This window comes from Monodelphis domestica, chromosome 8 (genome assembly GCF_027887165.1).
Source record: "Monodelphis domestica isolate mMonDom1 chromosome 8, mMonDom1.pri, whole genome shotgun sequence".
Taxonomy (NCBI): Eukaryota; Metazoa; Chordata; class Mammalia; order Didelphimorphia; family Didelphidae; genus Monodelphis; species Monodelphis domestica.
This window is the reverse complement of record NC_077234.1, coordinates 187114067-187127760: the sequence shown is the minus strand read 5'-3', so window position 1 is coordinate 187127760 and position 13694 is coordinate 187114067. Positions and strand designations below refer to the sequence as shown.

The 13694-nt window shown below is 37.9% G+C and overlaps 1 protein-coding gene across 1 annotated transcript in view; it reads left to right on the top strand.

The window, feature by feature from the left end:
* Positions 1–13694, top strand: part of RASA3 (RAS p21 protein activator 3) — a 313259-nt gene that overhangs the window by 161897 nt on the left and 137668 nt on the right. Inside the window, exon 4 of the mRNA XM_056808512.1 lies at positions 6283–6377. Within this exon, the coding sequence (XP_056664490.1) occupies positions 6283–6377 (95 nt within the window). The remainder of the gene's footprint in view (positions 1–6282; positions 6378–13694) is intronic.

The window sequence follows — 13694 nt, the reverse complement described above, 5'->3', positions numbered from 1 at the left end:
GGAAAAGAAAACGATCTTTGTTTCCAGTGAATAATGTATGAAAACGACCAAATAAAATAATATTAAAACTTAAAAAAAAAAAAAATTGTGTGTGTGTGTGTGTGTGTGTGTGTGTGTGTGTGTGTGTGTGTAAATGAAATAGTTATGGGTTTAAGGAGAAAAAAAATGACCAAAAAGAATGATGATCCAGAGGGTAAGAGGTGGTGGAAGATGTGAGGAATGGAGCAGACTATGTAACAGAGCAGCTCATTCTCTGTCTATGTCAGAGGGCAGCAGAAAGAATTATAAGGTTGAGTCTTAAAGTGTATCATTATGCACTTGTAATTGCATGATTGCTAGGCCAAAAAAAACCCAAGGACTATATAATTTGTGTTTCTCTTTAAATTTCTTTGCTGTTAAGAAATTGAGTCAAAGAAGTATTTCATTTTTAGATTCTCTAATACTGTGCACATTATACCTAACTGTATTCCCCTTCCCTCCCTCCCTCCCTTCCTTCCTTCCTTCCTTCCTTCCTTCCTTCCTTCCTTCCTTCCTTCCTTCCTTCCTTCCTTCCTTCCTTCCTTCCTTCCTTCCTTCAGTTCAGGCTATTTTATGTAATCTTTGTGTATTTTCTCTTCTTTGTATGCCATTTGATAGATTACTCTAGTCAACAAGTAGAGGTCATTTTTATAGAAAGGGATTCTGATGTGGAGAATTGAATTCTCACTGTATAAGCCAATTAAGTGAAAGTAATTAATAATGCTAACCATCTCAGTGCTGAGCTATGTCGCTTTTGCAAAAGCAAAATGCAGATGTACTTCTGGCACATAATTTGCCGGAGATATGACACAAATCATGCTGCTATTGTTTGGAGGCAAAGGGAATTACTCCAGAGTATGTTCTCGGATTGCCTTATGAAATGGGAAAATTACCCAGTGAGAAAATGCAACAGCTGCACATGCATTTACCTGCAAATGTCTGCCCTAAAATGATTGGCTTGGTGAGTGTCTGAAAGGTAGAGGAATTAAGTGGCCTCAGGTCCCTCCCAGTTAATTATACTCAGTGTTCCCCTTCTTTAGGAAGATGACATTTCTGATCAGGGCTGTTTGTAAGAAATTAGTATTAATTGAGCACTAGAAATACTTATTTGAGGCACATAAAAATATGAGGGAAATATAAGTCCTCCTTTCCTTTTTTTTTTTTTGATCAAGACATCCAACCTTTGCTGTAAGTATGCAGTACAATGAAAAGAACACTGGATTTAAAGTCAGTTGACTTGCATGAATTGGGGGCACATTGCTGTCTCTCTGGACCTCAGTTTCTTTATCTCTGAATGGGGTGGTTTGGACCAGTTTAACTTAGACTTTCAGCTCCAAAGACATTCTCTTATCTTTTGACTTCCTGAGCTGTCCATTCTTAGTAGACCAACTATAGAGTAAGAACTCTATGCTGACTCTTTATTGCTGTTGGCTGGCCTGATTGACAGCTTGGGAAACAAGTGATGGGGATATAGGAAGGCTGGTGGTCATCCTTCATCTCCTTTACATTGATTCAATACAAGATAAAAAGGTTCAGGTAATAAACTGAGGCTGCAGAGCAGGGGTTCTTAACCTGAGGTCTGGACTCTTTTTTTTTTTTGACGTTTTGATTATCACTTTTCAATATAGTTGTCTCCCTTTGGAATTCTATATTTTATTTTAGGCATTTAAAAATGATTCTAAAAAGGCATCCTTGGGTTTCTTTAGATTACTAACAGAGATCTATGAAATTAAAAAGGAGTTTAAAGATGCCTGCTATAGGAGTCAGGCTCATACTCCAGGAACAATAATACCCTAATAGCTAATAGTGTATCTTCTACCAGCTTGTATGTAACTGATTGTGTATGCATGTGTGTGTACATATGTATGTGCTGGGGTAGGGTGTGCATGGGGGGTAAGGGAAACAACTTCCAACCGTGGCTTTGGTGCCTCAAATGTTCAGTCATGTCTGACTCTTTATGACCCTTTTTGGAGTTGTCTTGACAAAGATACCAGAGTAGTTTGCTATTTCCTTTCCTAGCTCATTTGACAAATGAGGAAACTGAGGCAAACAGGGTTAAGTGACTTGCCTACATAGCTAGTAAATTTTTGAGGCTGGATTTGAACTCAGGTCTTCCTGATTCCAGGTCCAGGGCTTTATCCATTGGGACAGCAACGTTTGTCCACAGTCCTACAAGTCTAATGACCAAATCCAGTGCTATTCTACCAGGCTGCTTAAATACAAAAAATATTTGGCTGTAACCTTGTTACTGACCTATGTGAAAAAGAGCATGTATTAGTCCCAGATAGATGACTCAGAGGGTAGAATACCAATTCTGGAGAGAGGATGTCCTGGGTTCAAATCGGACCTCAGATACTTCCTACCTGTGTGACCCTGAGAAAGCCACTTAACCCCAATTGCCTAGCCCTACCCATGCCTTAGAACCAATGTCAGTATCAAGTCTAAAATGGAAGGTAAGGGGGCAGCTGGGAGGCTCAGTGAATTGAAAGTCAGGCCCAGAGGTCGGAGGCCCTGAATTCAAATTTGGCCTCAGACACTTCCTAGCTGTGTGACCCTGGGCAAGTCACTTCACCCCCATTCTCTAGTCCTTACCACCCTTCTGCCTTAGAACCAATACATAGTATTGATTCTAAGAGGGAAGGTAAGGGCTTAACAACAAAAATAAATAAATAAACAAAACAAATAAATAAATAAAAATAAAATGGAAGGTAAAGGTTAAAAAAAAAAGCATGCATTTTCTTATCTTTTTGCATGAAAAAGCTGAGACTAAGTGCCTTACTCATAGTCCACAGAAGTTGGATTTCAATCTATTTTCCTTTAAATGAATGAATGAAGGAATGGGGAAGATTGGACTCCATGATCTCTAGGGTCCAACAGTTGAGTGACCCAGTTGATAGAGCACAGAACTTGAGACTAATCCTCATTTAAAAGCAGATGTTTGTAAGACATTCAAAAGAATAAATAAGAAGCTACATAGCCTTTTTTGAATACTGAACTGTGGTTTGACTTCATTAGTGTATTACCATGGAGAACAGACTAGCAACATTGCTATTTCTGTTGGTTTCACTCTTGCCGTTGATGAGTTGATCATTGTTATGACATCAGCTGTTGGTTATGGGGAGCTTCTGATTTCCAGAAAGTTACTGATCCTACTTCTTAAGGACCAGCTGACTTCTAGAAGCGGATCTCTCCATCTCTTCCCTGTCCCAAAACTTCTGTTCTTGGTTGCCTTGAGAGACAATGTGCAGACAAGAGCAAGCTTCCTGACCACGTTAGTATTAAGGAGAGGAGTATAAGTTAGCCCATCATTCAGTCAATTAGCATTTATTAAGTCCCTACTATGTGCTAGGCACTGTGCTGATCAATAAACATATAGTGAATGTTTTCTATGGGCTTGATGCCATGGGAACAACAAACACATTTAAGATACAGTCTCTGCCCCCCAAGGAATTTATGATGTGGATTTAGTTGGAGAAACAAAACGTGAACACGTGAAGAGTTAAAAAAGCAAGGATGTGTTCTGCAATGATTAGTAAGGAAAAGCACTTTGCTAGAGAAAGTCAGTAAAGGGAATGATCATTATGAACTGGGGGTACTTGTGAGGAACTTCATGGGGGATGTGGGACCTTGCTTAAGCTGAACTTTGAAGGATAGACAAGTTCAAATGAGAAGAGAGATGCAGGGGAAGGCAACTCAAATGGGAGGATCTTTCCTCTACATCTCTATTTGCATCCCAAAAGAAGATGGTTCCTAATTCCCCTGGCTCTTCTAGCTAACCTGTATTCATGGAAGCATATAGGATTGGTTTATTAGAGAAGGAGGATGGATTCATTGGGAAGGTAATTCGGGTCCTCAGTGGAGTATGTAGGATCAGAGATTTGGAATTTGAATATTTCTTCTACCCCCACCATCACCCCCACCCCTACCACCACCACCACCAACAACAACTAGCATTTATAATTTTAATTCCAGAGTGCTGAGCTTATGCTACTTCATTATTTTCTCCATTTTACAGATGAGAAAGCTGAGAATAGAAGAGGTCTGCTCAGGGTCACATAGCTAGTATGTGATTCAAAAAAAAGCATCAGACCCCAAGTTCTGTGCTTTATCCACTGAGTCACTCAACTGCTGGACCTTAGAGATCATGGAGTCCAATCTCCCTTCCTTCCTTCCTTCCTTCCTTCCTTCCTTCCTTCCTTCCTTCCTTCCTTCCTTCCTTCCTTCCTTCCTTCCAAGGCAAATAGATAGGGTCAAGTGACTTGCCCAGGGTCATAGAGCTAGTATGTGGTTCAAAAAAAGAACCAGACTCCAAAGTTCTGTGCTTTATCCACTGAGTCACTCAACTGCTGGACCTTAGAGATCATGGGGTCTAATCTCCCCCATTCATTCATTCATTCATTCATTCATTCATTCATTCATTCATAGGCAAATAAATAGGGTTAAGTGACTTGCTAAGTGTCAGAGGTTGTATTTGAACTCAAGAAGATGAATCTTCCTGACTTGAGGAGCTGCACTTTATCCACCGAGCTACCCAGCTGCTGAACCTTAGAGATCATGGAGTCCATTCTCCTCCATTTATTTATTTATTCATTCACTCATTCATTCATTCATTCATTCATTCACTCATTTATTTTAAGGCAAATAGAGCTAAGTACCTTGGCAAGATCACACAGCTAGTAAGTATCTAAGGCTGAATTTGAACCCAGGAAGATATATCTTCTGACTTCAAGCCCTGTACACTATCCACTGTACCACTTAGATGCCCCCTCACTTTAAAAAGAAACTGAGTCTTAGAGAAGTAAATGATTTGCCCACAGACACATAAGTATTGGAGGCAACAGAGAGAACACTCACATTTTCTAAGTACCTCAAGATTTACAAAATGCTTTCCTCATAACTACTTTGTAAGTTAGGTGATATATGAGGTATTAGCCCCACCTTACAGACAAAGAAAGCTCAGAAATGAAGTAACTTGTTGAGTGACAAAATTTGGGCAAGAACCAAGACTCAAGACCATATCTACCTCTGAATCCATTGTCCTCTTGCTAGGTCAAACTGCCTTTCTCTCCTTCCAAACATGGCAGCCTACCTCTTGGTGCTATTCTGGCCAGATAAATTGTGAAAAAGGGGAACCATTTTAGGGGGAGACATGTTCTTCCCTGGCCCTAAAAATGTTAGATGACTTGGATTTATAGATTTATTAAAATAACCTTAACTGCCATCTTAGAGCCAATACTAAGTATTAGTTCCAGAGTAGAAGAGCAGTAAAGGCTAGGCAATTGGGGTCAAGTAACTTGCCCAGGTTTACACAGCTAGAAAGTGTGTGAGGCCAGATTTGAACCCAGGACCTCACATCTTAAGGCCTGGCTCTCCCTGAGGTACCCAACCTCAGGATGAGCTGCATTTCCCTAAAAGTAATGAAACTGAGATATAAAACATATATATGCTTTACTATCCAAATAATTTGTTAGTGCCTCAGTTTCAGATGTCAGTTCATGAACTAAGCAGATGAACTTCATTCTCAGCTTAAGTTGTTGCTTTGTGCTTCCTTATTATAGCAATTCTCCCCTCCCTCCATTATATGAGGATAATAATAAAAGTATAATACAATAATTATTAGCACAATAATGATTATAATGCTAGTCTTCTCTCTCTGGGATATGATCAGGATAAATGTAAAAATAATAATAAGCAAAAATAAATAAACTAATAAAAATTTACATTTAAAATAATAATAATAAAAATAAATAATGTATGGGATTCCAAAAAGACAAAAGAAATACTAATATGTGGGACAGCCCTGAGCACCATAAAGAGATACATAGTATTTATTAAATTTCTTTGTAACATTGGTAGAACTGATTTAATCATGGTTTATGGTTTCAAAACTGGGGTGAGGAAAATACAGGAAATTATGAAGGATTTTGTGATGGAGGTTGTCAGAAGATATTTGCATTAACACGTTTCTTTTTTTAGTATTTATTAAATTTAATATATTATAATAATATTTTCCATTTTATAATAGTCTGTTGTTGGGAAGCTCAGTCAGTCTGTGGGATCATCAATTAAAAGGATGAAGGGAGAGCTTGTACTTTGAAATGATGTTGTTGTAAAGTATTTGAAATCTAAATGTCACAGGAGTTTGGGAAAAACCTGGTTGTGGGAAAAAGAAGACTATGAGACCAATCATTTAAGTAATCTTGAAGGATAAATGGATGAAGAATTCTTACATTGTGTTTCTTTTCTTTTGCTTTGTACCTGTAGGAAAAGTGGCCATACAGAAGGAAGACCTCCAGAAGTACCATAATCGGGATACTTGGTTTCAGCTGCAGCACGTTGATGCTGATTCAGAAGTCCAGGTGAGATTTCCATGCCAATGAAGCCTTCACTAACAGAGCCTCCAGCCTGGCACAGAACTAAAAACACAATGCAGTCAGGGTCTGTGGGAAAGGAATACGTACATTATGACTTATCTTGTTATTATAGAAACATGTTCAAATGTTTTCCCAGCCCAGAAGAATGACTATTCTTATAATCTGTCAACCCTTTTCTGCCCTTTGCTTGTTCATGGTCAGACATTTCAACAGTGTCATCTCTTCCACCCTTGAATTCCTGACCTGCTTGATGTGTCATTTTTGTACTGCTAGTCCTCAACCTTGAAGAACTCTTACCATTCACCTACTATAACCATATTTCTGAAAAGCTATATGCTGCTATCAAAAGTTATCAAAATGGGAGGACTACTGGTTTTTCTCCAAATCTCCTCTTAAGTGAGTCTTTACTGCTGCACAGAGATTTCAAAAATCAATCTTATTGATACACTCACAATCCCTATTATAGTTGGTCCAGACTCTCTCTTCTCTCAACTAGACAATCAATATGTATATATAAAGTCCCTACTATGTGCTAGGTGGTTTGGCTACAAAGACAAAAATGGAATAACTCCTGCATTAAAGGAACTTAATCATTCTATTGACGCAAAAAATAGGTACATAAGTATAAAATACAAGGATTTTTTGGAGAGAGGAACTAGCATCTGGATGGTCAGGTAACATAGAAGGTAAGATAAGCTGAGTTTTGAGGGAGAGTAGGGATTTTAAGAGGTAGAAGGGTGGAGGAAGAGTGTATCCCTGGCATGGGGGGAAGCCTGTGTAATATAACAGAGATGGGAGATGGAATAGCATGTGAGGAATTACAAGAAGGATACCTTGGCTGACTCTAGTTTGTGTGAAGGGGAATAAAGCCTAGTAAGTTTGGAAAGGTGAATTGGAACCAGTCTGTGAAGGGTTTTAAGCGACAAACCAAAGAATTTATATTTGATGATAGAGATAATAAGGAATTGTTGGAGTTTACTGAGCAGTGGAGTGACAAGTTCAAACACAGGCTTTAGGAATGTCACTTTGGTGGCTGAGAGAAGGATGAATGAGAATGGGGAGTGCCAAGATTCAGGGACTGAATAGGAGGCTATTACAGTAGTCTAGGACCAAAGTAATAAGGGCCAGAGTTTGGATAGTTGAGAAGTAAATACAGAAAAAAGAACAGTTACTATATATAGCTGTGGAAATAGAATGGAAAGGCTTGGCAATTATAGAGGTGGGATTAATATGAGTGAAGAGCTGAAAATGAAAGCCTACTTGGTGACTAGGAGCATGGTGGTACCTTCAATAGAAATAGGGAAGTGAGGAAGAAGGGTGAGTTTAAGAGGAAAGACGATGATATCCATTTTGGCTATGTTGAGTTTGAGATGTCTACAGGACAACCAGATGAGATAATCAAATGGGCAGATGGAGTGTGGAACTGTGGTTTGAGAAGGAGATGAGGGCTGGATATACATGTATGCATGTATGTACATATGCATAGAGAGATAATAAATTAAAGTATGGTGCTGATGAGATAATAACATAGAGAATACAGAGGAAAGAAAGAAGAGACATGAGAAAAGATCCTTGGTGTATACCCTTTTATCTGAGTTCATAAGTCTTAGAGCTAGAAGGGGCCTTAAAGGTCAGCTGCTGCTTTGATGTATAGAAATGGGGAAAAAAGGGAATTTTCAAGGGGTAATTTCAGTTTATTTTTCCTTGAAGTAGGAAGTGAGATCTTCTACTGAGAAATAACCTACTACAATTAGTAGAAGTGGCTTAAGAGATTTGGAATAAAAGCTGTGATTTCTGTGATGGTTGAATAAGAAGGAAAGGATTGTATACAGCAAGTAGGACCTGGCTAAGTTTGGATAGCATAAATTTGAAGGGGACCTAGTTGGCAGGGTTGTGTGACTTCTCTTAACAGCTAGGAAACAGGAGAGGACAAAAATGAAACGATAATGTTGATCCAAGGTTGGGATTTAGAAAGAGACTAATGGCAGTAAGATGAAGGATTCAAGAAGAGAAGATAACGTCAAGTTCAATTGTTCAATGAGGTCAAGATTTTGAAGGAATGCAAGTTGTCAAGGGTTATAGCCAGTGAAGACTTGGAAGGATCTAGTGACTGTAGGTTATGCTAAGAACTGAGAATAGGTTTATTTAGGAGGAATAGAAACAGGGTCTGAGGGGGATTTTAGAGCTATGGATCAAGGAGATGAAACACTTTGGGGTGAGGTTATGATGGAAGGTATGACTAACGTTGGGTATGTCTAAGGTGAAACAAAATGTAGATCCTGAAAAATGGAAGGATTTGATGAACTGGGAGGCAAGGGTATTTAAAAGAGAATCAATGTGTAAATTGAAGTTCCTATTTAAGAAGTGGTGATAGAGTGGAGTGGAGTGGAGTACTAGATACTGAAAAGAAAGGAAGAGAAACAACCATAGTGGGTGAGTATTAGCCACTGGAATCTGTCTAGGGTGGCATTTCTGGATGGAGTGAAACTCACGGAGGAAAAGTTAATTTTACCATCTATTAACATGTGTGTTGAATTGAATTTTAAACTTTTCTTTGTGGACCTCAGAATGATTTTTCTGGCTCTACCCTGAATTGTCTCTGCTTTCCATCTTCTTCCCCAGTGAAGCTTAGCACAGGGGTATTTGGCTCATATGTGGTCTTCAGTGAGATCTTAATTCTCTGTGCTAAATCAGCTTGATCCAAACTCTTGGAATGGTCAAGGACCCTTGTCCTTTTCACCCCATCAGTGAAGTCCGTGTAAGAGAGATAAAGAGCTGATATGAGCAGACATCAATGCACTGATGGATTGTGTTTGTGATGCAGAAATCATAGGTGATATTTGAATGATACTAACATAAATGGATACCAATGGCAACAATTAGGAGGCTACTTCTGAAGGGTCCCACTTTCATTCATGTCCACATTAGAGATACTGCTTTGGCCCTTGTTTCAAAATGCAATGCGCTATGATAAAATAATTCATTTCTATAGGGCTTTAAAGTTTAAAGAGTCTTCTTTTCTCTCCCCTATCCTTACAATAATTCTGTGAGGTAGACAGAACAAATATTATCATTCTTTTACAAATGAGTAAACTGAGGCCCAAATAAGTTATATAATTTGCCCAATATCAGAAAGAATTAGTGCTTGGATCTCTTACGGTCCCATAAAATAGTTTAAGTATTTTTTTTAAAAATCACTTCATTTCTGTCTTGGAAGCAATACTCTGTATTGGTTCCAAGGCAGAAGAATGGTAAGGGCTAGGCAATTGGGCTTAAGTGCTCAGGGTTACACAGCTAGGAAGGGTCTAAGCTCAGATTTAAACCCAGGACCACTTGTCTTTAAGTCTGACTCTCAATTCACTGAGCCACCTAGCTTCTCACTAGTTTAACTATTGTATGCTTCTTTATGATGGGAGAGACTTGAATAAAGGAGACCAATTGAAAGGGTACTTCATAAGAGATAATGAGGGCCTGAACTTGGGTGATGACAGTATAAGGAGGAAGAAGGGGACAGGTACAAGAGAAATTGTGGTAGCATAAACAGCAAAATTCAACAGTGGATTGGATATTTGGGCTGAGGAAGAGGAAGGCCTTGAAGATAACTCTGGGGCTGTGAACCTAAGTGCCTGGGAGGATAGCAGTTCCCTTGACAGACATTGTAAGGTTTGGAAGTTGAGGAAAATACGGAGTTCAGTGTTGGATATAGTGAGTTTGAGATGCCTGTGGAACATTTTGTTTGAAATATTCAATAGGCATTTGGAGATATGCACCTGGAGCTCAGGATGGTCTGGATCTATAGGTCATCTTCATAGAGATGATAATTAAATCCATGGTAGCTGGTGAAGTCAAGAACTTAGAAGTTCTTAGAGAGAATACCAAAGAGCCTAGGACAGAACCTCGCATTCGCTTATATTTAGGGTCGAGAAATAGATAAGGAACCAGCAAAAGAGACTGATCCTTACTCAGAACTCCGCTTTACACATGGTGATCAGCCATTCCTCACCCCTGGTTTTCCATCTCCCATTGCCCCACTTGCTTGGAATACTCTCTCCTCCTTTATCTCTTGGAATCCTTGGTTTACTTCAAGACAGCTGCTGCAGGAGGCCTTTCCTGGTTCCCACTGTGGATAGTGCTTTCTCCTCCGATGTTAACAGCATTTCTACTTTGTAGTTATTTTGTAAATATGCCTATATTTGGACATGTTGTATCCCTCACTAGGGGCAGGCAATTTTGTATCTGTATCTCCAGCTTTTCTCGCAGTGCCTGATACATGGTAAATATTTGTTGATTAATAAGGGAAAGAAGATCTTGAAGGATTGATAAGTGAAAGAAGTAATCTAGCAGTGAGTTGATTGTGAGATGTCTTAATCTCCCCCATCTTCTTTCTAAGGTTACATATAACTGGTACCGGCTATGAAAATTAAATCATGCCAGTGAAATGGTAGAACGTTAGCTTACTTAAGAACATAAACCTCTTCAAAGATCTTTACAAAACCATCCTATTAGTAACTCTGTACATGTTGTAGATTCTGAACTGCTCATTAAAGCAGGCCCATAGAACATTTACTTGGCATATAATGGACATGATAAAATTGCATTTAAAAAAAAATCTGTGGTTGGGACAGGATTTTTCCTTTTCCCTTTAGAATCTCAGAATCCCAGATTTTGAAGAGACTGTGGAGGTCGTCTAATGAAAGTGCCTACCTATCTCGTTATACAACTTCTTTAACAGATGGCTGTCAAGTGGTTGCTTATAATTTTGCATTCTAGATTAGTACAGTTTTATTCTATTTTGCAGCCATAATTTATTCTGTAATCATCATGTTTTGCTTTAAAAAAAAAAAGATCAGTTTTGTCTCTTTACTTCATAATGCCAATCATTCCACAGATGGCTTTTAAAATCATTCTTGGATTCAGTTCCATTCCATTGAATGAATCTGGGCACTGGGGATTTGCAAGTGAAAACATGACATAGTCTTCACCCTCAAGGGGCTTACAGTTTTTTATAGTTGAGTTCTTTACTACTTTCTTGGTCCCTTTTTTGGTCCCTTTTATAGGTTTATACTCAGTTTCTCTACTTAAATATTAAATAAAAATGTAAGAAGTTTTAGGAAGACTATTTTCTTACCAGAGACCATGAAAACTTTCTTTTGTAATATGGCAACTAAAGACAGTCAACATTTGCAGAGCTCTTCTGGTTATTTTTGCATGGGGTTGGAACTTGGAAAAAACTCTGTTAGAGAAGAACATTTTTCTAATCATTTGTAACTTTAAAACTCATAACTAAAACATGAAATTCATCAACAGGTTCAAGTATGAAATTTAATTTTAAAAAGCAGAGGAAATGAAATATGAGAAAATGGATTGTATGTTTGTATTTTTTGCTCTTTTTTTTTCATCTCTAGGTGTCTCATAGAAACCAATTTGTCTATCATTTGGCCCAAAGGATTATTTAAAACAAACAAACAATTATTTTAATGAGCTTATGTGAATAGCATGTTGTTAGTATATAAAAACAGGGCAGCTATGAGGCATAGTGGATAGAAGGCAGGGCCTAGAGTCATGGAGTTTGAATCCTGCCTCTGACACATATGCTAGTTTTATGATTCTGGACAAGTCACTTAATGCTTGTCTGCTTCAGTTTCCTCATTTGTAAAAATGGGGTTATTAATAATACCTTCCTCTCAAGGTTGTTGTTAAGGATTAGATGAGAGACAAATGTATAAAGCACTTTACAAATTTTAAAGCACTGTTATTATTACCATTATCAGTATTGCTATATCTCATTTTTTAGCTCTCGATGAGATTCTTTGATGAATTTTATAGGTCTCCTTGAATGATTACACTGTGATGGAGTGGCTCATTTTACAAAGAGGATTAAGACTACTTAAGCAGAAGGGGTCTACTAGAGATATAAGCAGATCTTTGTAAATGCATTTTGGAGCCTCTCTCTAAGCCACCGTTTCTATTTGAAATGTCAAATATAGAATTTTCAATTGGGATAGAACAACATATAGTTTCTTGATCTAATGAATAATTCATAGTAAAAATGTATAAGACAAGAACAACTCAGCTCACCACCGTAAACTTTTGAAAATGTTAAAAGAGTATCACATATTGACATTTCTTATGTAGTCTTATCAAAAAAGCATATATTAGGGAGCACTAGGTGACTCAGTGGATTGAGAGTCAGGCCTAGAGATGGGAGGTCTTAGGTTCAAATTTGGCCTCAGATACTTCCTAGCATTGTGACCCTGGGCAAGTCACTTAAGCTCTATTGCTCAGAGTCTTCTGCCTTGGAACCAATACACAGTATTAAATCTAAGACAAAAGGTAAGGCTGTTGTTTTTTTTAAGCACATATTAAATTTGACATGGAGAAAACAAAAGCTGTCCTATTTATTGCATTTTGGAACTTCTTTTTAAATTTTTCATATTTTTAATGTTTAGTGATGCAGGCAGGTATGTGGCATGGTGGATAGAGTGCTGATCTGGAGTAGGGAGACTTGGGTTCAAATCTGACCTCTGATACTTCCTAGCTGTGTTACCCTAGACAAGACACTTAATCCCATTTGCCTAGCCCTTAGCCTTCTGTCTCAGAGTTGTTACTAAATCAGAAAGTAAGGGCTTTTTTTAAAATGCCTATTGATATTTTCTTTTTTTGTGAGTATGTGTTTCCATCAAAATCTATTTAAATTCACCCTTAATTTGAATAGAAATCCAACTTCTCCAGGAGGAGATTAGTCAAGCAAAATGAATCAGCATATTGACCATTTCTGAGCATTTATATCTCATTCCTCACTCTAATCCATCACTTTTCTGCCAAGAGGCAGGGAACATAATTTGAATTCAGTCTTCTAAAAATATGATTGGTTACTGTGTTGGTCAGAGTGCTATAGTATGCCCAAAGTTGGCCTCGTTAAGGCTATTGTAGTCATTGTATAACATATTCTCCCAGTTCTGCTCATCTCAATGCATTAGTTCATACAAGTCTTCTCCAAATATTCTGTACTCAGCCTACCTTGGAGCACATGACATTCCATCACATAATTTAATATAAGTTGATTAGCCATTCTTCAGTTGATAGTGCCTACTTTGTTTATAGTTCATTATTACAACAAAAAATATGCCTATGAATATTTTTGTACAATTGGGTTCTTTTCCTTCCATATTAGACAATTTATATTATACTCCCCATAAAAGGAAAGTGGCCATGAATTGGAAAGGGCAAGATCTTTCTTGATCTCCTCAAATTTATTCCTAAGGCTTTTGTTCAATTATGTTATGAAAGAAGTTTATTTCT